The sequence below is a fragment of the Cyprinus carpio genome, chromosome A1 (assembly GCF_018340385.1).
Source record: "Cyprinus carpio isolate SPL01 chromosome A1, ASM1834038v1, whole genome shotgun sequence".
Classification (NCBI taxonomy): domain Eukaryota; kingdom Metazoa; phylum Chordata; class Actinopteri; order Cypriniformes; family Cyprinidae; genus Cyprinus; species Cyprinus carpio.
In genome coordinates, this window is record NC_056572.1 from 18,337,633 (window position 1) to 18,362,010 (window position 24,378).

The following is a 24,378-nucleotide window of genomic DNA, read 5'->3' on the forward strand; positions in this document are numbered from 1 at the left end:
TAAGAGTCCAATGAAACTCTATTTATTAGTATCTTAACATTGTTTTAACCTTCACAACTAGAAAAACGCAATGTCCATTTAAATGTAACAAAAGCATCTTGCCATTTTGATTTTTGATTAATAATTAGTATCTTGCTTTGCTTAGACAAAAGTCATTTAACAGAAGTTATGGCTGTATGTATTGTGACATATTTCAGAGTGAAACAGGTTTTAGAATGTGAAAAATTAAATTTACTTTATTCATCGTAAAGTAAATGTATAAATTCAAGAGTGGGGGTAAAGGAGTAGGTATGTTGGTGAATGGGACCTTAAGAGCAGAAAATGCACCTTTTATCTCAATAAAAAACAAGCTTTATATGATTTTTTATGAAATATGAATTTTGAATAATCAAAATTAGTTTGTGTTGGCTTATTCTATTCATCAGTGTTTGAACCATTAAAAAAATAAACTGTATTTTAATTTTGTGGTTAAAAAAAGAAAAACGGACCCCTTAGACAGGGCATTTTGGGTTTTTTTTTCTCTTTTTTTTTTGAATGAAAATGAGGCTGTGAGGGAAAACCTAGTCTGTACAATAGCACACACTGTGTATAAAAGCCCTATACTATCCATAATTCGCAGTCAACTCAACCTGTTTTACTTTTTGAATGCAATTATTGTTGCATTAATTACGATAAATTACATTATGTAAGGAATAATTGATGATGAGCTGTTGAATTATTAGAAAAATAATACACACCCAAGGTGATTTTGAACCCATAAAAACTATTGCTGCAAAGATAGTAGCCTAGTGAAGGCTTCTAGAAATATAAATACCCAGACATTTCATGAAGTAATAAATGTAAAAATATTCTTCAATGTATACATTAAATATAGATGATTCTTATTAAAATTAATAAGTGATTCAGTCAAGAGCAGTGAGTGATTTTCTCCTTTTCTTTTGTTTGATTAAAGAGCAGGTCAGATGGTATTTTAAAGTGTCCCAATATTGTATTGGAGTCCCCTGCATCAGGTTTAAATGCATCTAAGGTCAGAAAACATTGTAATTTTCTCAGAATATACATTTAATATTAGAGTCATTTGCCAATGATTAGGAAATGATTCGTTTCAAGCAAGTTCGGCGCAAGCCCCTCCCTTCCTCAAGCCTACTCTGCTCTGATTGGTCAGCTGGCCAAACCTGTTGTGATTGGCACAGAGATGAGTCCTTGAGCCAGTTAGCCAGCGCTACCATTGACAAAGCACCTTTACATAAAACAATAATATAGTCAATCCGTTCTTATAATGACATGAAATACAAAAACACTTATGCAAGCGAATCGTGCCCACAGCTAAAGTATAGCTGCTAAACTGTGAACACTAGGTGGATACGTTAGCCGAGTGCTAACGTGACTAACTGATGAAACAATACAGTTTGTAAACCAAAATGTCTACTGTAATGTTTGAAGAACGACAGACAAAAGACGCTTGGTCTTAACTTTTAATCAGAACGCAGAACAGTTGTATCACAGGAGCACCAGCCGAAATCACTCATCTCTCCCGCATTAACCCTGTAACTGCCAGTGCAGCACAATAAACAGCAGTTTCACAATTATTATAAAGTCTGTGTGCTACACTATATTCTTTATTATTAAACAAAGTAATTAGAACAACGTCAGTCTACAATAATCGACATATTCTTAGGTTCACTGCAAATTTTTAGAACTACTTCAGTAACACAGTAATATCGTGCTTTACCTGGAAACCTAAAGCTGCACTAGGTATACATCACATATTGGCACAAAAAAAAATGATATTTTGAGCACTCAATTGAAAATGTACACCTAACGTATCAATCGTACTACTTACAGGTCGTGGTTCAGAGAGCTTGTTAGTCCAAATTAAGAAGATTAGAAGCCAACGAAGATAAAAGCCCAGATTAGAGAAGCAGTTCTTGATAAAATGACAAGCACACAACAAAAGGCTCGAATTGTATTTCTGTGATATCCTTGAACACCGCGTCTTCTCAACATCATGTAAACGCACTAATAGCAAAAGTATTTGTGGTCAGATCAGACTCTGTTCGTATTTCGCGGGCAGGTGGGGATTATGCAAATGTGTACCCAGTGACGTACAGGCAAACAGGCAAAAGATTCGAAAATATAACGACTCGTTAAGGCGATTCATAACCGACTCTCTCTTTTGAGAGACAATATCTTTACTTATCATGCACTTTTTTGATTAACAACTTTGCAGATTGTTTTCATTTAAGGATAGCTACGTTATAAACTGCAAAAGAGAGATTTTTCAAAAACCCATCTGACCTGCTCTTTAACATTTATGACGCAGTCGGCGGCTGCAGGTTTATGCTGTTGCTTTTAGATCTGATGCATAGACAGGGCTCCAAACAAAAAAATCGAGTAAGGAGCCATTGGCTCCTATAAGAAAAAACTTAGGAGCCAAATAATTTTTTAGGTGCCACAGAATAAACGTGTTTTATTTATTTTATGATTATTGTTATTTATTTATTTACATTTTAACATTTCAATCATACTGTCATGTGTTTATGTCTCATCTTTTCTTGACTTTATCAGCATTTTAATCCATCTTGTAGATGACCTGGGAACTAAGGTTCACTTAAAGTGGGAACTAAATGTCTTTTCCAGCTTGAAATCTACAGTCACAAAGAATTGTTCATTACACATAGTCTGTACCATTATCATGGAGCATAAGCATCAATTGGCCACTGAGTGTAGCTTGGGCTCCTCCTACATGAGACATTTCAGTAAGCTGTACTGTAGGATCTCTTATAAAATAGCCTACCTTTTGATGTTAATTCATGTTCACTATGTACTATATTAGTAAAGAGAAAGATTAAATGGGTTCACTTGCCCTTGAACTGAGGCATTAAGGAGCGCCAAAACTGTAGCCTATTGTTTGAATTTCGTTATGAATTCGGAATAATTTTAAAGCTGGTACTTTTTATTTAAAAGTTACAAAGCACAGAGCTTTTTGCGATTACTGGACGGCAGTTGCACTTCAAATAATGAAGTTCACGCATTAAAAGAACACAGACCAAGATCTTGTTTAGAAGAAGCCATATTAGTAATTATTATAAACAAGAATGGTTAACGATATTGCCAATATCCACACAGCTGACAGCTTTACCTGTTCTAGTTTGTTCAAGTTGTGCACGAAATAGCCGCTGTATTTTCTGCACCTTTCCCTTCTTACGTCTCCGTCATTTCTCTCTCGCTGCACAGCGGAGCTGCGTTTATCAGACTGTGTGCGTCAGCACTGATGTGCGCCAGAGAAGAGGACTGTCTGAAACTCTCTTTTTCCACTAAAACTTTAATGCGCATCGTCTCAGTTTAATACGTGAACATAAACAAAATATTTGATCGCAAAACAATTAGGAAAAAAGGCATTACATTCAAATTTGTAAGTTATAACATGTAAATATATACCCAGATAGCAATAACACTCGGGCTGATTCTGGCTGAAATGTGTCTCTGTCGGTTCAGTCTCGGCATCGGTGAGAAGATAATGGGCCAGAGCCACGCCGACTCTACAAAACACTTCTGGCTGACAGACGGCTTTTTCTCTATGGGCCGATCTCGGCTGGAACCTGTTGTACACGCGGCAGGTCCACACTCGGTGTAGTTGTGTGTATTAACCTTCGGCCCAAGTTCGTTTCATCACAGACTGGGCGCTGCTAGAATGAAGCAAATCATCCGCCTGAGAAAACTTTTTTAGCAGTTAAATCCTGAGGAGCTTTCGGCGGGTAGTCGCCAGTGGCGACCTCAGAAAAAACGTCACTCGCAAATTAATATTTATGGTCGCAAATGCGACTGTTTTAGTCGCAGTTTGGAGCCCTGATAGATAAAATATTCTGACACATCTGTACTTCTCCCAACTGTTCAAGTTCACTTAAGACAAAACCGACTGCATTTACATGAATAGTCTCCAAGACGGACATTTTGACATAACTTAGAGAACTTAAGCGAAAGAGAACTTGGCATTCTGGAACTTGGTTATTCTGTGAGCGTGGTTTCTGTGTGTGAACTGGACAAGACTTAAAAACACATGCAAATACTGAATATCACTATCACTGACATTTCCGTCCCTGGACTGCCCCTCCTACTGTCCCTGGACTCTGTTGGACTCAGCGATATTTTCCAAGTCTGAAAGGCTCGAGTCCGAGTCAAGTCTGAGTAAAAATGCATCCGAGTCCGTGAAAAGTCAGAGTCCTTTAAAAAAAACTGTACTCGAGACCGGACTCGAGTCCAAGCACCCCAACTCTACTATTTGTACTTCTGTACCAATTTGAAATTTTAAAAACATACTACTGACCTTTCTGCAGCACTGGTAGTACAATGTACAGACTCGATTCAGTACTCTCTCATAGGTGGCTGCTTTCAAATGCTTCTGTGCATATTTATATCTCTTTTCATGAAGTGATATGCAATGGCAAATCAGAGGTGTTTAAAGGGTTAGTTCACCCAAATATTAAAATTATGTCATTAATAACTCACCCTCATGCCGTTCCAAACCCGTAAGACCTCCGTTCATCTTCGAAACACAGTTTAAGATATTTTAGATTTAGTCCGAGAGCTTTCTGTCCCTCCATTGAAAATGTATGTACAGTATACTGTCCACATCCAGAAAGGTAATAAAAACATCATCAAAGTAGTCCATGTGACATCAGAGAGTCCGTTAGAATTTGTTGAAGCATCGAAAATACATTTTGGTCCAAAAATAACAAAAATTATGACTTTATTCAGGATTGTCTTCTCATCCGGGTCTGTTGTAAACGCTGTTTGACGTACGACGCTGCTGACGTGTTTTCTGGTGTGCCCAATAACAAAGATAACACGTCAGTAGCGTCGTACATCAGCAGCGTCACCGCAGTGTTGTGAACGTGCTCACAACAGACCCGGAAGAGAAGAAAATGCTGAATAAAGTCGTAATTTTTGTGATTTTTGGACCAAAATGTATTTACGAAGCTTCAACAAATTCTAACGGACCTTCTGATGTCACATGGACTACTTTGATAATGTTTTTATTACCTTTCTGGACATGGACAGTATACCGTACATACATTTTCAAAGGAGGGACAGAAAGCTCTCGGACTAAATCTAAAATATCTTAAACTGTGCTCCGAAGATGAACGGAGGTCTTATGGGTTTGGAACGACATGAGGGTGAGTCATTAATGGCATAATTTTAATATCTGGGTGAACTAACCCTTTAAGTTAGCCAGAATCCACTAATTTTTCACTTGACTCTTTTAAAGCAATACTTAATTGCTAAATATTTGAAGGATACATGCCAGTATTTTCAAATATAATTTTCTTTAATATTATTTTTAGCATTAATAATGAACTGATTTAATTTATTTTTATTTTCAAATAGTTAAGTAAAATAATTAAATACTTTCAATATTTATTTATTTATTTATTTTTTGCTGTGGTACTAAAATTGGTTCTGAAAATCATTTGTTGTAATGTATAATCAAGAGCTCATATTAAACAGCTGATTTCATAGTTAAGTAGGGCTGTGACGGAGATCAAATTTTCCCACTAATTAATCAACGTGTGGCAACACCGCTAATACCGGTATCACCGGGTGAAAAGGGGGAGAGGGGCTTCCCTATCCAGCTTTCTCTCTACATTGCGAGAATCGCAGTGGAAACTCCTCCTCTTCTCCAAAATAATAATATACAGAAAGCTGTACAAGAAAAAAAAAACTTTTGGTTGCAACTTACTTCCTCTCAGGTGGCATATAGTGTGGACTCATATTTGTCTGCATGGAACTCTGAGGGTGCCGACAGCGCTCATTAGTTGAGAAAGCTGCATTTAGGGTGAAGTGCTTCACATAGGACTCCAGAATGTTTACTACATTCGTCAGGCATGGAAGCTTCACCAGCTGTTTTCAGTGAAACAAAATGAAATAACCATTTTTGTATGCATTACACAATGCCACTAAAGAAGACTAATTATGTAATGAACAAAAAAAAGTAAATCTGAGCAGGAGAGATGCGTGATGTATATTGTACCAAAGAAGTTTTGCATGCATACCTTCTTTCTTTTGTTGATATAGTAACAGTCATCCTCCAGCTTCTTCTTGAGAACATCAGGGATGTCAATGTTTACAGTGATGCTCTTCTCCTCACTCTCCTTTTTTGTCTGCGGCTCCTGCTCTTCCCTCTGTATAAAAGCACAGTATTAAGGTTATAAGAGCATATGTGGAATTTTTCTTGTTTCAAGTCACGCCAATTCAGATTTCAAAAGAAGCATGCGCATGTTAATACAAATAAGGAAATGGACCTTAGTCAGGGTTGAAACCATAATGAAATCTATGCAAATTAATTGGAATTCTAATACTAGGTTTCTCAATTGTGCTGGCCAAATAATAGCCTACATTTGTAAGTCTGGTAGTCCTAAATTACCTATGGTTTTTGTAGTTAACAGTTGATAACTTTATTTAAAGAATTACTACACTAGAGCTGCACAATTAGTTGTCAAAAAAATATGACTTCAATGGAATACTTACACAAATATTTCCATGTTCTACTTCCAGTAACAACATTCAGCACACAAACAGACAGACAGACAGATACTCAGGAGAACACAGATTACATTTTAGGGGTTTCTGTTGAGAAAAACAATGCGGAACCTACTGAAATGTGTCCTATAAATATATTTTTGATTGCAAATCTTTTTTATTGCCAATTGTTTATGAGGTAATAACGCTAAAATGAAAGTGGGATTGCTCAACAAGTCATTATATTACTTTGTCTTCAGAAAGTGTGTGAATCAAAGCACAGATGACAGACACACTATACCACTGTGAAAAAACGCAATAACAGAATAGTCACAGGAGCAGGTTTTCCAAAAAATGTTCTGGAATGTCTGCATAAAAAAAAGAAAAAAAAAAAGGTTTGCAATTGTGTTAACAAGTCAGAGGTAGAAAGTCTGCAAGAACACAAGAATTTACTCTTCTGACAAGGGTATAAAGCACTGATGAAGTCTTATCTCTGGAAGGAAATCACATTCCCTCACACACTCAAACTTTAGGAAATCATATCTTTGAATTCTCATCACATCGACTCAACCGGAGATGATCCTGCAGCCCATCACAAAAGCATGTTGATATGCTGACCTTTCTTTATTTTAATTTTGTGCTTTCTGGACCATTTAAAAATTGTAAGACTTTTTTTTGAGAACGAATATGAAGTCATTAAGGTGACTATAAGTTCATTAAAACATTTTCAAAATATAGATCACCCTCATCCTTAAAAATAAAATTAGAATATACCCAATACAACAAGGTATAAGTTCAGTAATCAGTTTGGAGCTAATGAATAATCACTGATCTAATAAATGAATTGTTCTAATAATCGTTAGAGTTGTAGTTTGTAATATAACTGGTAGATAAGCCAGATTAGGAAACTGTTAGTTTAACTGTTAGTGTTTTCATAAACTGAAAATTACAACAGAGGTTTCAGACTCCACAACAAATGTCATCTGAAATAGTGCACTATAGGCTACAAGGGGATGGGTTTGATTACAGACACAGCTCAAGACTAAAAATGTCACACAGGTGTGTAACCCTGAAACAACATACAGAACTACCAAATTTTGCTATAAATTTGATTGCATCATAAAATAATTGCCGTTAATAGTGTTAATCTTCTGTTTGATTATGTCTTTAATTGATTTTTCCGTACATTTCTGACATATGTACATAAACTGACAGTCACCAGTGGTAAACTACTACTAAATACTGTAGAAACTTATTTTTCTGTAAAGTTTCTTTACAATGATTTTTATTGTAAAAAGCGCTATACAAATAAACTTGAATTAAATTGAACTGTATCACATTAACAGCGTTGGGCAATTGTTGATGGGAATTTTGCAACTTAAAAAGCTTGAAGTTTGAAATTTTAAAGCCATGCACAAAAAAAAAAAGAAAAATTTAAGCCTATAATCCAGATACACTGTAGATAGATGGACAGACAGATGCTAAGTGTTGCTAACACGTTTTAGCATTTTGCTAGTTTTGTAATTTAGTTTGATGTAAAATTTTACTCGTTTTGTTGTTTGTGTAAACAGTTTACTATAGCACTGGTAAATATTATGTGGTGAGGTAAATACTACAGAAAAACAATGTAATTTCTACATGAAAAAGTAAGTTCAAGAAATAATTAAAATAAAACCAAGTAAATTCTTTATTAGTACTCAATTCAAATGTGTAAAAATTAAAGCATAAATATCAACGTTATAAAATATAGTGAAACCTACTCAACTTTTCTGATACTGGTGCATCATGCATTGGGGAATGAATAATTAATCAGGTTGATTTTTTTGCTATTTTCCAGTTGTATTTACACTGTTTTATAATTGCTTTTGTTGTTAGGTTTAGTAACTTGTGATTTTGTTACATCTGGAGTTCATTTTCAACTCAAAATTACAAATTCATACTGTAAAATGAACCACAGAATGTTACCGTCATTGTGTACGAAGTACTGAAGTCTCTGTTTTTGGATCATGTAGACACCATATCTTCAATAAGATATGGCATTATTAATTATGAAGATATGGTGTCTACATGATATCTATTGTATTATTTACTTGGATGTTTCTGAATAAAACATATACTTTAAATGCATGGTTTAATTAGGCGCTATATTACTTTCTTTGTTAGTTGCTTAACTTAGGTAAGCTGATTTTACTTAATTCTATATGTGTAATTAAATATAAAATGTAAAATTAAATTAATTATACAAATATCTTTTTTTTTTTACTTAATTTTTTTATGAATGTTAAGTTCAATAGCAAGTAGAGTGTAAAGAGTAATAGCAGTAAAGTTTTCAGATTTATAAAACCATGCGTACGCCAGAACCTACGCAAAAATCCCTTTATAAATCCCAGTCAGGGGAAGATTGTGCGTACGTGCATCTCCACCCTGACTCCTCCCCGAAATCACCATATATGGAGCTTACAACGCCTTGTTTTACTATGCATAACCTCATCTGCATATCATTTCCATGCATATTCCCATGCACATGACACCATGTTTAACACTGAGACATTAAGGAAATATGAGATGGGGACTATAATGCCATTTGTGCCATACACATTAATTTTTATTGCTAAAAATTATCCAGTATCCTTGTTATGTTTAATAATATGTATGAAAATATCCATAAACACAAGATGGTTTAAAGTTGTTTTCAGATATATTTTAGAATAGAGTTGATCTCATTCTTTTCCACTGGCCAAATAGTATTTCAATTGTTTTAAAAAAAATCAAATTAAATGTATGCAGTTTTGCTGATGAACATCTTTTAGCTTTTTTTAGTGGAAACAGATAAGTCCATATTTATTGCAGTGTAAACACAATTGTCTGATTCGGCTTGTCACTGACAAAGTATTTTAAAAAGGAAAGGTGCAAATCTTACCGTTTTTCTCCTAGTTATATCCTTCAAACATAGTGGTATTTTTCATTATGTTGTGGAGATGCCTTCACACAACATCAACACCTCCGTGCAGCTGCGGTTGTACAGTAAGCTATTATCATTGGTCCTATACCGGACAATGGACCGTTTGACCACTGAATACAGCAGTGTCCATCATAATATCGAAGTAAGTGGGCATCATTGATCATTGTTCTCACTAAAATATTTCTCATAACATGTGATCTGTAGTTTAGTTTAAAGATGAATTATTACTCCTCGCTGTCATTAAAACAACATACCACAGGAAAATTTTTTAGCCTATTGTTAAAAAAATATGTAATTAAGTTTTTTTGTAAAATTATGTAATGTCAGTGTTTATATCCATTAATGCGAGTGGAGTATTTAAATTAAAATTTTAAAACTAAAATAAAAACAGAGTTTAAAATCGCTGTTTGCTTAATTACTTTTCTCAATCCAGGAAAAAGAAGTGCGTACACACGGTCAAGAGCATCCTTACGGTGCGCACTTATTTACGCCAAGTTTATTTTTTATAAATCCCGATATGTGCGTGGAAAAATGCGTACGCATATTTCTATGCCCATTTTGTGCTTACGCAACGTTTATACATCAGGCCCCAGTTCTCTCTTTGCAAGAAAAGCACTCAAGTAAAGAAGTTCCAGATGCCAAAAGATTAGACATCCATCCCACAAAGCAGAGATGCTAACTATACCAGGTCTGCACTCTAAATTATCACGAATGAAGATTTTTAGGAATATAATCCATCTCAAGTCAATATAATGCAAGTGAAAACATCACTTCCGACCAACTGTTAAACATGCATGTGTTACAGTGCACTTGCATATGGACTCAGAGATGGATTTTTTTTTTTTCTTAAAAATCATTGTTTATCTGAAGAAAGTCAGTCATACATCTGGGATGGCATGACAGAGTAAATAAGAGAAATTTCATTTTTTGGTGGACTAGGAAGAGTGATATTGCACTCCAGTACCATATAATGTGGACAATAACAGGAACTGTTCAAATGAATTCTGTATATTATGTACTTGGGCATTTTTTATAGTGAGCAATGTATATTATGAAAATACTGTGCATTGCATTTACATTTAGCAGACACTTTTATCCAAAGCAACTGTAGTCAACAGAAGCAATCAAAACCATTCTGGTTTCTGGTCTTTCCTGCCACAACTTTTCCATCCAAGGATTTCACTTTCATACTTCTGAATATAATGAGTGACACTAATGTCAATTTAATTGAATTCATTCATATTGTCAAATAAATACATTCAACTGGTCTTGTAAAAGTCACAACTGAAACAGTGTTGGTGATTGTTAAAAAATGTATTTCCTATTTTAAATGTTAGACAATGTTCAACAAAAAATTATCCCCAAGGAAAAAAGAAAAAAAAAAAACTGTCAACAAGGACATAATTTGTGTAAAATGTATAATATAACACCCTTGAAGGTCTATATTGTCTGACAGCAAGCCACAGGATTGCATTATTTTAAATACTTCATGTTTTGAATTCTTCATGAAAATTCAATTCATTTCAGTGAGAATGGTGATGTAAGCGCATATGCTAACAATAGGGGCTTTTCGTAGTTATAGGAACTCAGTTTTAGGAACTATCCTGCAGGGTGGTTCCTAGAGAACCAATTTCCCCCTCAGGCCGTTTCCTGGTTGCAATCGCACCGGCAGGAAGAACTCTGAAGTGACCAATAACAACATCTTTATGCACAGCATTTACAAATGTAAACAACTGCTGAATGGAGGATGCCGTGATCAGAGCTGTTTTTGTTATGTGTCATGGGTTTCGTGATAACGGAGATGGAATGTAAATGCACAGTTTAGAAGTTTGATACCATGAAAATCTGACTAAATCTCCTATGACAAGGTCATGAAGTAGTGTGGTAAGATCACATTTATTTGAATAAATGAATTATATCATTTATTTGAATTTATTAGCGAGGGAGAGAGAGATGGATGGTGGTTATCCATGTGTGAATTACCCTTGTCTGTATTTTAACTGAGAGAATTTTCTGAAAACCTAAGTTTTTCTCATTTTAATGGTTTCATGTGTGTGGTAATATCGTAAGTAATATATTTAGATCCAATGAATGAATTACGATGAGTTTGGGCTCCTTTTAATCGGGAGAATCTTTTGAAAATAATGACATGCAATTTTCCATGATCTATGCATGTTTCATGAAGTTACTAATAAAAGTGCAAAGTATAACTACAGTTATTTGTCCCGCTGTGCCTGAAGAGCACCCATTGGGTTTTATGTTATAGCAATGAGCAATATCTTTGGATCTCTTTGATGCATTATGGTAACTCTGGGCTCATTTTAATCGGGAGAATTTTCTGAAAATAATGACGTGCCTCTTCTGAAATAATGAGGTTTTCAAGATCTATGCATGTTTCGTGAAGTTACAAGCTAAAACATCTCAGGACTGTAACCTCTGATTTTTTTGCTAAGCTACATGACCTAATTCTTTTCTATGAATAAGAACACAATGTGACGCATAGAGCTGTTTTTCGTTGCAGCACCTCAGTGCGCCTGTCTGGTTCCATGTGTTACAGCTCTATGAACAAAATCGTTCCATCTGATCGACGGATTATGGTAAATTTGGGCTCTTTTTAATCGGGAGAAATTTTTGAATAGTTTCAAGATCTATGCATGTTTGGTGAAGTTACAAGCTAAAACATCTCAGGACTGTAACCTCTGATTTTTTTGCTAAGCTACATGACCTAATTATTTTCTATGTGTTAGAGCTTTATGAGATATCTTTAGATTAAGCGATGGATTATAGTGACATAGTATAGTGTCATTTTCTATGATATATGCACAAACTAAATCGCCACATGACAGCTAACTTAGATTTTTTTGCTAAATTACATGCCGCCTGTGCAGTTTTTTCATGTTATGTGTGTTATAAATTCATGAGGAAAATCTTTAGATATATATGGCAAATTATAGTGATTTTGGGCTCTTTTTAATCAGGATAATCTGCCTTTAAATAATGAAAATTCCACGATATGATAATGTTTTATGAAGTTACAAGTAAAACTGTGACATCTATATATTATTTTCATATGGGTCTGGGGGTGACTTCTTGTACAAAATCTCGCTCCAGTTTATTCAAAACCCCAAACAATTATGCTTGTTTTATTCTACTTAATGAGACCTTCCAAATGACATATGACACATGACTATCCGAGCTGTATGATATTTTTGACATATTAGAGTGCTCCTGCCCGAAGTACACTTCGGTTTAGAGGGACTTAAAATAACACAATAATATATTATATAAATAATTACATTCTTTAAAAATCCTTAAAATAATATAACTAATTTACTTAAAAAAGTACATTAAATTAATATAAACATTAATTTGAATTATTTTCGTGCGGGTGATGTCCCACCGGCAAAAAAGAGAGGCTAAAGAGAGCCGCCCGGAAAATTAAAGGCAGCTTGAAGAAGCCAAAACTAGAGGTATTAAGTATTGCATGGCGGGAAAGTACTTCTACTTATAGAAAAGCTCTAAAACTTGCTAAATCTACTTACTTTTCATCTCTCTTAGAAGAGAAAAACACAACCCCGGGCATTCATTCAATACAGGGGCTAAATTAATGAAAAATAAAGTATCAACAGACGCAGAAATTTCCCAACAGCACAGCAGTAATGAGTTTATGAACTTCTTTCCTTCCAAGACCTATACTATTAGAGATAAAATCAAAACCATGCAGCCGTCAGCCACAGTATCACATCAGATAGCGCACTATAGATCCCTTGAGGAACAATTCCACTCATTCTCTGCTATAGGACGGGAAGAATTTCCCCTGAATATTATTAATTCATCAGTGTCTTTAGGATATGTCCCTAAAACCTTCAAATTGGCTGTTATTAAGCCTCTCATTAACAACTTGATCCTAGAGAATTAGTTAATTACAGACCGATCTCAAATCTCCCTTTTCTGTAAAAAATACTAGAAAAGGCAGTATCCTCTCAGCTATGTTCCTTCTTGGAGAGAAATGGTATCTCTCAGGATCTCCAGTCAGGATTTCAACCATATCATAGTACTAAGACTGCTCTCATCAGAATTACAAATGACCTGCTCTTATCATCCGATCATGGCTGTATTTCTCTATTAGTGCTACCAGATTTAAGTGCTGCATTTGACACTATCGACCACAACATCCTTTTGAGTAGTATTGTTCGGGAGGCAGACACACTCTGTTAGTTTAAATCTAGATTAAAGACCCATCTCTTTAACCTGGCTTACACATAACACACTAACACATTTCTAATATTCAAATTCCCTGTAAAGACCTTGTCTCAGACGGCCACCAGGACAAGACCACAGGAACCAGTTGAGTCCTCTGCACAATGTGACTTTGCTGCAGCCTGGAACTGAACTGCTGGTTTCGTCTGGCCAGATGAGAACTGGCCCCCCAACTGAGCCTGGTTTCTCGGGTTTTTCTCCATTCTGTCACCGATGGAGTTCTGGTTCCTTGCCGCAGTCGCCTCTGGCTTGCTTAGTTTGGGACACTTCATTTCCAGCGATATCGTAGACTTGATTGCACAGATACTATTTAAACTGAACTGAGCTGGATGATGACATCACTGAATTCAAGGATGAACTGTCTTTAACCGAAAATTTAGTGTTTATTATTGTCATTTTGCATTATTGACACGCTATTTTCCTTATTAATGCTGTACAGTTGCTTTGACAATCTGTATTGTTAAAAGCGCTACATAAATAAAGGTGACTTGAGTAGACTACAAAATTAAAAACATGTTACCCTTGGGAGATATCAAGAAACATGGTGTTAGCTTTCACTGTTAAGCTGATGATACTCTGCCCTATATTTCTTAGCGGCCCGATGATCCAGATCCAGTCCAGATTTTGAATCAGCACCAAGAGACGACCTCTACAGCCCTGAATGTCAGCGGAGACCACGTCAACTAGATGCACCCCAGAGACAGTTCCCCTGCAAAGACCTCTTCACCTCGACGACCATCGGCACGAGACCACAGGAACCAGACAAATCCTCTGCACTTGTGTTGCAGCCTGGAATTAAACCACCCAATGCTGGTTCCCTGACTGAGCCCGGTTTCTCCCAAGGTTTTTTTCTCCATTTCTGTGACAGACGGAGTTCCCTTTCGATATTTCACTCGTACTGCATCTGCATCTGAACTAAAGAGTCTATGGGAAAAACTTTTTTTTTTTCCTGAACTAAAGCCTTATTCAATCACGCAGTGAAACTGCACGGCCATTGGTTCGTGCAGTGGATAGAAACGAACCAATGGGTCGGCAGCAGTGCTGCACGAACCTATGACTGCAAAGCCCGCCAAAGCCAGCCAGAATGGGCGGGGCCTCTGGCTATATAAGCAGCCGCTTCGCCATAGGATTCAGATTTCTTCACCTTCAGCGACAACTATTTTGTTGATCTCCACTGAACTGCCTGCCAGCCATTGACACGCCTCGCAAGCGGAACGCGACTGCCGGTTTCCCGCTGCAGAACATCTCTTCCCCTGCCGCCATCTGGCGAGAAAAAGAGCAAATTTCTGAGCAAATTTCCACGGCATGATGCAAATGCCGTCCAGTCAAGGCAGCTCATGCAGGGTGATGCACGCTGCACGCTGATGATGGCCACAGCAAGTGAGTCGCGTGTCTGGTGATTGGATAGGGCACATAACTCGTCATGCCATTGGATCGGACACAGTTTCTTCACTGATAGAGCTAGAGGCTGCACTGGCTTGTTATGGTGTTTGAAATTTGTCTAAAATTATTTTATTGACTTCAATATTGTTTACTCCTTTTTAGTCCCTGTAAGTCCTTTGCTGGGTCCAGACACGGACCGCAGTCCACCTTTTGAATATAGCTGATTTAATTGATTCTTCTTCTCAGTGGTCAAAGATGATTGGCCGATTAGCTGAACAGTTGGTTGTGCCATCTAGTATGCAGGTGTGAATTAACTGAAGGCAATCAATCACTTTGCATTCAGTGTGAAATCTGTTTGACTGCGATTTACTTCACACACTCAGTGTGAAAGGGCCTTTAACTACTTATTAGACATTTATGTACAAGGGTGAACTTCCAAGCTTTCAGATGCTTAAAGAAAATTATGGGTTAGAGCAGGAGTGTCAAACTCAAGACCTGCAGAGTTTAGATTTAACCTTAATTAAACACACCTGATCCAACTAATCAAGTTCTTGAGGCTTATTTGAAAACTACATGGTATGTGTGTTGGAACAGGGTTTGAACAAAACTCTGCAGGGCTCCGGCTCTCCAAGAATTGAGTTTGGCACCCCCTGGGTTAGCAAATCAAGACTTTAATAGATATCTCCAATTGCATCACTATTTAGAACATGCTATAGAATATGTACCAAAGAAAGCAGAAGATGGGGTTTTAAAACTTTTTGTTTAGCCTATAAATCAGAAGCCTGTAAAAATGTAACCTCTATAAGTTGTATTAGTGGGCTACAACAAGCTAAACTGAAAGACTCATCATACATGAAGGAAAGATGGGAGCGGGAGGGCAACCTGAGTCTTTCACACAAGCTTTTTCAATATTGTATTTTTATTATTATTATTTCTTTCTTTATTTTTTTTAATGTAGGGGGACCCTGCTACTCCCTTTCCAACCATACAACTGATGGATAATGACTGGAAAATGGCAATCATAGGACTGATGGCAATCATAGAGGACTCAGTGTGGTGAAAGTAGATGGAATAGACGTGTGCCAGTGCACCAGCCTTGATGAAGCCTTCATAACAGCCTTCTGTATGTATTTTGCTTTCAACATTGCATTTCCAACACACCAGAAAAAGACACATTGTCAACATTGTGGAAGAGGGAGACAAGCCGCTGCCAGTAACTTTACTTCGGATGATTAGCCTTTTGTATTAGATCCTCGTGCCTCAACTGTACCATTGCCCAAAGTGCACTCGAAGGACATTCACTCTTTTGAAGTTAATCCAAGAATTACTTGCTGCGTAAGTAAAAAAACAACAAACAAAATATTGATTTGAATTAGAGCTGGGCATCGATTCAGATGTCCCGATTTGATTCTATTTCGATTCACAAGCTCTCAATTTGATTCGATTCTTGTCTGATTCTCAATTTATTTATTTTTTTTATTTTTTTTTTTACATTCAATTAAAATAGTTTTCATACAAATGCTATTGATAGTTCTAAAAAATTAACAGTAAACATCAGTTTACAAATGGTGAATTTATAAAAAGTAATTAAGAGCCACAGGCCTGTTTTTTTAAAACCCTTTCTTTTTTTCTTTTTGTAAAGGGGTCCTTTTTTGAACAATAATAGGGCTATATAAAATGTTCTTAATTTTTCTGGTAATCAGATGAAGGCATAAAACAATTTAATTTATCCTAATCAAATGAAAAACCCTTTTATTTTCTGGCAAACAAAGTGCTGCACGACAGAGGTTTACGGTTAAAATTAAAAAGAAAACAAGTGTGATTATTCCTTTAAAAATAAAGATTTAATATAGCTGCAAGCAGCGATGGCGGGCTCAAGCCATCAGCGCAAACGCCGCCCCGGTGGCATCAGGAAAATTGTGCCCAGTGGGCACATGCATTTACAGTAACTCTATGGCAGTCTGGTTTTAAGGATTCGGCAATTAAAGGGTTAATCCAAACCATCAAGACTATGAAAGACACACACACACAGAACAATATATAAAACTTTAGTAACACTTTTAATAAGGTTTCAGTTATTAACATTAACTAAATTAATTAACATGAACAATAATTTTATAGCATGTCAATGTCAGTTAATAGTCAAAACTTAAAATTTTTTTTTTATCTGTTAACATTAGTTAATGCACTGTGAACTAAAACCAACAAACATTAATAAATTCTGTGAAAATGTATTGTTAATGTTCATTTACTAATGTTTACCAATTACACCTTATTATAAAGTGTTACTAAAACCTTTATTGATTTACACTGTGTGCACAATTATTAGGCATGTTGATATTCTGATTTTTTTTTTCCAAGCACATTTTACCAATTCCCTATGACATCAATCTTAATAACTACCATTAATTTTGTATTTAATCATTTATGAATGACATATAATTGTCCATGAAGGCTGGAAGAGAAAAACTCCTTATATTCAGGTGTGCAGAATTATTAGGCAATTCTTTTTTTACAGATGAAATGAGCCAAAAAAGAGTTGTAACTCAGACTGAAAAGTCAAAAAATTATTAAATCCGCATGAGAATTATTCAAAACTATTGCAATACAGAAATTGACAGGTGGAGAAAAGACACAAGTTAACTGCAAAATAATTAAGACTTTTCAGAATAGAAGATGGAATAAAAATGAGCTCCCCAAACTTACTGCCAGATTCTGGAACCTTTTTTGACCAAAGAGCAAAATTTTTATTTTTGGTTAAGAGCCATTTTTCCAAAAGAGCATACATATATATAATAACGTTTTAAGAGTAACTTTATGGAAACTAAAATACACAAATATGCAACTAACCATCATAAAAAAATATTACATGATGCTGTTTACCCATTACTTTCACTGAAAAAAAAAAAAACTACAATATATATCCATCTTACCATAAGGAAAATTTAAAAACCTCTCTACAAAAAATAATTACTTTCATGTGATATGTTATAACATCTGCAGAACAGTATGTTATTTTTTTGACTAATTTTATCAGTAAAAGAAAACATGCCTAATAATTTAGCACTGCTGAATATAAGCAGTTTTTCACTTCCAGTCGTAATGGACAATTATATATCACTCATAAATGATCAAATACCAAATGTATAGTAGTTATTAAGACTGATGAGATGTGGAATTGGAAAAATGTGCTTGGAAAATATCCTCAGAATATCAAGTGCCTAATAATGATGCACGCCATGCATAGCATTTTTAATGATTTTATTGATCTATAAGCATTTGTGAAATATTTTTGCGGGCATTACAGCTTAGTCTTCATCTGTGAGCTGAACTGTTTTACTGTTACATGTCATGTCAGAGGATGTCATAGGTCAGTATTTAAATGAGTTTGAAATTATTATTATTATTATTATTATAAACCTATGCAATTATATATATATATATAATATATATATATATATATATATATATATATATAATAGCACATATATATATATATATATATATATCCTATATTATGGGTGTATTGATTCATCGATATGGATCGATGCATCGATAGCACCTTAAAAAAACACCTAAATAACCTTTGTAACATCAAAAACGATTAATCTATATTTAGTTTTAAACAGTAAAGACTATGCAGTTATTTACATTTGATATATTAGGGGTGTATTGATTCATCGATATGGATCGATCGATGCATCGATAGCACACATAAAATTTAGATATCTGTTATATAAATAGGCAGCTTATTTGGCACTGCCTACCTTTTCACATAATGTCCGTCAACGGGTGCATTCTCGTTCAAACTCACCGATTAGGACTCGGTTTTTTCTGATTTTTTGGAAAAAAAAAAAACCCACCTAAATAACCTTTGTAACATCAAAAACGATTAATCTATATTTAGTTTTAAACAGTGAAGACTATGCAGTCTATGATAAAAAAAAAAAAAAAAAAACATCAAAACACAAAACCACCATTAGCAACAACATAAACAATATCAATTTAAAATACTGATTTATTATTTTTTTTCTGGTGATTAAAGAGATGTTTAAGTCTCTCTCTCTCTCTCTCTCTCTTTCTCTGTCACGAAGCCCCTCCCCCATCAACACATACTCTCAACACACACACATTCTTCAAAGGGCAATGGCAGAGTCATCAGAGTGACTCCTCCTCCAGCCCCCTCCTTTTTCTCACACAGAGAGAGTGGCCTCATAGTGAGATCAGATGACTGACAGTTTTTTAATTTTCTGTTATCCATAGAGCATTGTAAAGTCGTGAAACTATGCATATTTGCTCAGAATGACTTGTCCTCTATATGTAAAAAATTTGAAGTGTTTGGAAGCTGCACTTTAAGAAATATAAGACAATTTATGTTTACTTTTTTACTGTTATTTCAATAAATCACTACGGCAAAACCGTTCAAGCTATCCAAAATCCATTCGCAATTTAAGTTCCTCCATGGTTATGCATCATGTAGACAAAGTTTGGTGTGTATACTGTAATTCTCCTCTGAGCAGTATGCATTAATTCATAGCTATATTTTTCCAAAAATCCATATTCAAATCAATATAACCGACTTCCTGTTCATCGTAGCTGATGACTGTGAATTAGAAAGTTGTCCGTCTTGATAAGAACAATTTATGTACCGAGTTTGGTGTCTGTAGCTAAAACTAACCCCCTCACTTTTGACAAAAAGGTGGCGCTATAGAGTGGCTCCTCCACGCCCCTTCATGCTTTTTTTTCCATTGTCTATCTATCATTTATACTGATATGTGTTTTGAGTTTTATGTAATTGAGTATGTTATCTGCCTCAAAATCCCCAGAAAGAATATTCAAGTTTGAAGCGTTGCCATGGCAACACTATATTAGATATCAATATCCCCACAACAGATTTACATCGGCCGTGTTTTATCATAATTCTGATGAAGTTTGAAGCAAATCGAGTAGATGCTAAGATGCTGAATTCAAAGCATTTTAAAAATGACACACTTCCTGCTGCCAGTTGGTGGCGCTGTAACTTTGACTCCTAATAGTCACATATATGCCATCGGCATCATACATCGAACAAATCAATGAAGTTTGATCAAACTCAGGTAATGTATGTTGATGTTATTGGACATTTCCTGTTTCTCATTTCTCGCCATAATTTCAACGCCTCGCCACGGACAAACCGTTCGAGATATCAAAAATATCTTAGCAATTTAGCATCCCCAATGTCTTGAGATCATGTTCACCGAGTTTTGTGGCAAACGGGTGGAGTTCCTCAGAGGAGTATATCAAATTCCAGAGCATGTGTTTTTCACAAAACCCTAAATAGCCAACTTCCTGTTGGGCGGAGCCTATGACATGCAGTGTGAAAGTTGTTTGGTTTGATGAGATCTACATGTGTACCGAGGTTCATATGTATACGTGAAAGTATGGGTGATATATGGCCCTCAATATTCCAGGGGGCGCTGTAGAGCCCCTGTGCCACGCCTGTGTATCAGTCTCTGCCCGGCCCTAATGGCCGCAGATTCCAAGGTGTGTGCCAATTTTCAAGACTTTTTAAGCATGTTAAGGGCCCCAAAAGCCCCCGAACCCTTGGAAAAAAATTAGAGGAATAAAAAAAAAAAAAAAAAATAATAATAATAATCCTAAGGAAAACAATAGGGCTCTTCGCCCTCCAGGCTTGAGTCCTAATTAATATCCTTCACCCCGCCACACTGGTGGAGAATGCGGGCAGGACAGTGAAGAGGACACCGACGACCCGACCCCACTCCCCGTGCTACGAATTGGACTGGTTTGGATTGACTTTTTGGTTTTTTCCCCACGTTCCTTACCTCACGTGATTTTTCTGGTTCCCCAGGTGGCGCTCCTCCCCCAACGATGGAAGAGCTGTTGAAGCACCTCACCGAGGTGAGCATCCGCCAGCAGCAAATCGTGGAGCACATGGCCGCCCGGCGGGGGGAAACGAACGGGAGTTGGCCGCGCCTCCGCCTCGCCACAGCCCCGCAAACTCCGCTACCTGACCCCCGTGTCCAGGCAACCCAGCTGCTGCGCCCGGATGACGGCCCACGATGATGTGACGATGTACCTCCAGATGTTTGAGACCGTAGCCACTCGGGAGGCGTGGCCCAAGGAGGAATGGGCGCGCATCGTGGCACCGCTGCTCACAGGAGAGTGCTCTTCCCCGCCCGCTGCGGCAGGCCGTTGGCATGCGGAACCCAGCCAATGTGGATGAGCTCGTCAAGGCCATAGAGCTGGCGGAGGCCACCCAACACCGGGAGGTAGGGGAGAGAGCGCCGCCGTTTCCCCGGAGGATGGTCCAGGAGCGACGCACGCCGGAGGGCACCCCAGCGTCCGGTGAGCAGGCCGGCGGTTCCCGGCCCACAGGATGAGCCCATGCCCACGGAAAGCTCCCCGCTCCCCAGGACGACAAGTAAAAATAAACGGCCGCCCGTTTCTCGCCCTTCCTCCACGGGCGGAAGTAAAAATAAACGGCCGCCCGTTCCTCGCCCTTCTGGACTCCGGCAGTGCGGTCAGTCTGGTCAGGACATCGATACTACCCCCGCGGACCGAGACGAAGCCCAAGCTCCCTATAACCTGTGTGCACGGCGACACCAGAGAAGTGCCTGCGCGGCGAGTCACCATCGCGGGGCCGATCGGCGCGTGGCCCATAGACGTCGGGCTCGTCCAAGACCTACCCGTGCGGTTAGGGGTAATTGAACCATCACGCAGCCCATGGTCCAGCCCCATCGTCATGGTTCCAAAGCCTGACGGCACCCTCCGCTTCTGTAACGACTTCCGCCGCCTGAACGAGGTCTCCGAGATCGACTGTTACCCCATGCCCCGGGTCGACGAGTTACTGGACCGATTGGGAAGGGCCCGGTTCATCTCCACTCTCGACCTTACAAAGGGCTACTGGCAGGTCCCCTTGACGGATCAGGCGAAACCGAAAACGGCCTTTTCTACCCCAAGTGGCCACTGGGCAGGCCGTACCGGGTCCCTTCCCTTCGGCCTACACGGGGCCCCGGCCACCTTCCAACTTCCCCCCCCCTCCTCCCACCTCCCCCTTTTTCCCCCCCCCCCAAGCTGATGGACGTCCTCCTCCGGCCGCACCAGGCCTACGCGGCGGCTTACCTGGATGACGTCGTAATTCACTCGGAGACCTGGGAGGACCATCTAGAGCGGCTGCGGAGGGTGCTAACGGAACTACGCCGGGCTGGCCTGACCGCCAACCCCCGGAAGTGTCATCTGGCCCTTGCCGAAGCCAAATACTTGGGGTACCAGGTGGGCCGCGGCCTCATCAGACCTCAAGAGAAGAAGGTGGCAGCTATCCTCTCCGCGGCCCACCTCCAAAACACAGGTGCGGGCCTTTTTGGGGTTGGCGGGGTATTACCGCTGCTTTATCCCTAACTTCTCCTCCTTAGCTTCTCCCCTGACAGACCTGACCAGGAAGGGGCAGCCGGAGAAATACTGTTATCACTAGGGCTGGACAATAATTCAATATCAATATGTTTCGCGATATAATTTTTTTCAATAACGGTGATATGGTTTTTACAACACATTTCCGATATTTCGATATACCAGTGTTTCCCATACATTGATTTATTTGTGGTGTTTGACTTTGTTGAATAAATATGAGCACTGCACGTTTCAAAATCAAAACACGTCGCGGGTGTTTTTCAGAAAAGTTTCGAAGGCATTTTCATTTTATCTGATAAAGAAGTGTTCATAAGCGCAGCTCCTTTGATTATAGCCGTTACTGGAGAAACCGCTGGGTCTACCACTCTCACAGCGCCTCCTGCTGGCAGACAATCAGTTTGCATTTAAGCCCGGCTCCAGCAACATGCTTTTTTTTCCCCTGCAGCAACTCAAGAGCACTCTTCATACTCTTCATACTCATATACTGACTAAAGCACATTTGTTTCAATCTATATCCAAAGTACTGCAAAAACAGTTAAATTTTTGAAATATTTTTACTATTTAAAATAACTGTTTTATTTTAAAATGTAGTTTATTCCTGTGATCAAAGCTGAATTTTCAGCATCATTACTCCAGTCTTGACATGATCTTCAGAAATCATTCTATTATGCTGATTTTGCTGATTATCAATATTTAAAGAGAGTTGAGTACTTTTTTTCAGGATTCTTTGATGAATAGAAAGATCCAAAGATCAGTATTTATCTGAAACAAAGCTTTTGTAACATTAAATTTTGATTACATTTGATTTGATTACACTATTCCATTCAAAAGCTTTGAGTCAGCATCATTTCTTTCTTTCTTTTTTTGGAAAGAAAAATTATAGAAATTTTTATTTAGCAGAGATGCTTTAAATTGATCAAAAGTGATGATAAAGACATTTATAAGGTTAAAAATATTTATATTTCAAATAAATGTTCTTCTAAACTTTCTATTCATCAAGAAACCTACTCAGCTGATTTCAACAAATTATTTTTGAGCAGCAAATCAGAATATAAGAATGATTTCTGAAGGATCATGTAATCAGAGTAATGATGCTAAAAATATAGCTTGGGGGCGCTGAAATCACAGGAATAAATTACATTTTAAAATATATTTCCAAATATAAAATGGTTATTTTAAATAGTAAAAATATTTCAAAATGTTACTTTTCTTGCTGTATTTTGGATCAAATAAATGCAGGCTTGGTGAGCAGAAGAGAATTCTTTAAAAACATTAAAAATCTTACTGTTCAAAAGCTTTTGACTGGTAGTATATATTAGCCTACAGTTTGAAGGTTAAAGATATTAATTTTAATTAGGTGAGACTGAAATGATTTTTTGACAGTGATTTCACATTTATTGTTTGTATGAAGGCTAAATAAAAAAAATAATGTTTTTTTTTTTTTTTTCAAAAAATATTAAATGGTTTTAAATGAGGTGTCAGACTTGGCAAATTCATTTTTCATAAATTTATATACACTGACATCTGTTTGTGGGGCGTCTTGGCAGTTTTTTAACGAGGCTTTTTATAGTGTTCATATCGATATCAGAATTATATCGTATCGACCGAAATTAAGAAATATATCGTGATATAAATTTTGGCCATATCGTCCAGCCCTACGTGGACCTCCGAGACGGAAGCAGCATTCCACCGGATCAAGGCGGCCCTCACCACGGAACCGGTCCTCCGTGCCCCCGACTTCAACCGCCCCTTCCTGCTGCAGACTGATGCGTCAGACACGGGTTGGGAGCCGTCCTCTCGCAGGGCCACGACAGGTGAGGAACACCCGGTGATGTTCATCAGCCGAA

General features: G+C 37.5%; 1 protein-coding gene across 6 annotated transcripts in view; it reads right to left on the reverse strand.

The window, feature by feature from the left end:
- LOC109051366 (MSL complex subunit 3) overlaps nt 1-24,378 on the reverse strand; it is a 153,414-nt gene that overhangs the window by 123,518 nt on the left and 5,518 nt on the right. For all 6 annotated transcript variants that reach the window (XM_042755926.1, XM_042755874.1, XM_042756009.1 and 3 more), the window contains exons 6-7: nt 6,054-6,182; nt 5,741-5,901 (exon numbers count right to left, since the gene is read on the reverse strand). In XM_042755926.1, coding sequence (XP_042611860.1) covers nt 5,741-5,901; nt 6,054-6,182 — 290 coding nt within the window. The remainder of the gene's footprint in view (nt 1-5,740; nt 5,902-6,053; nt 6,183-24,378) is intronic.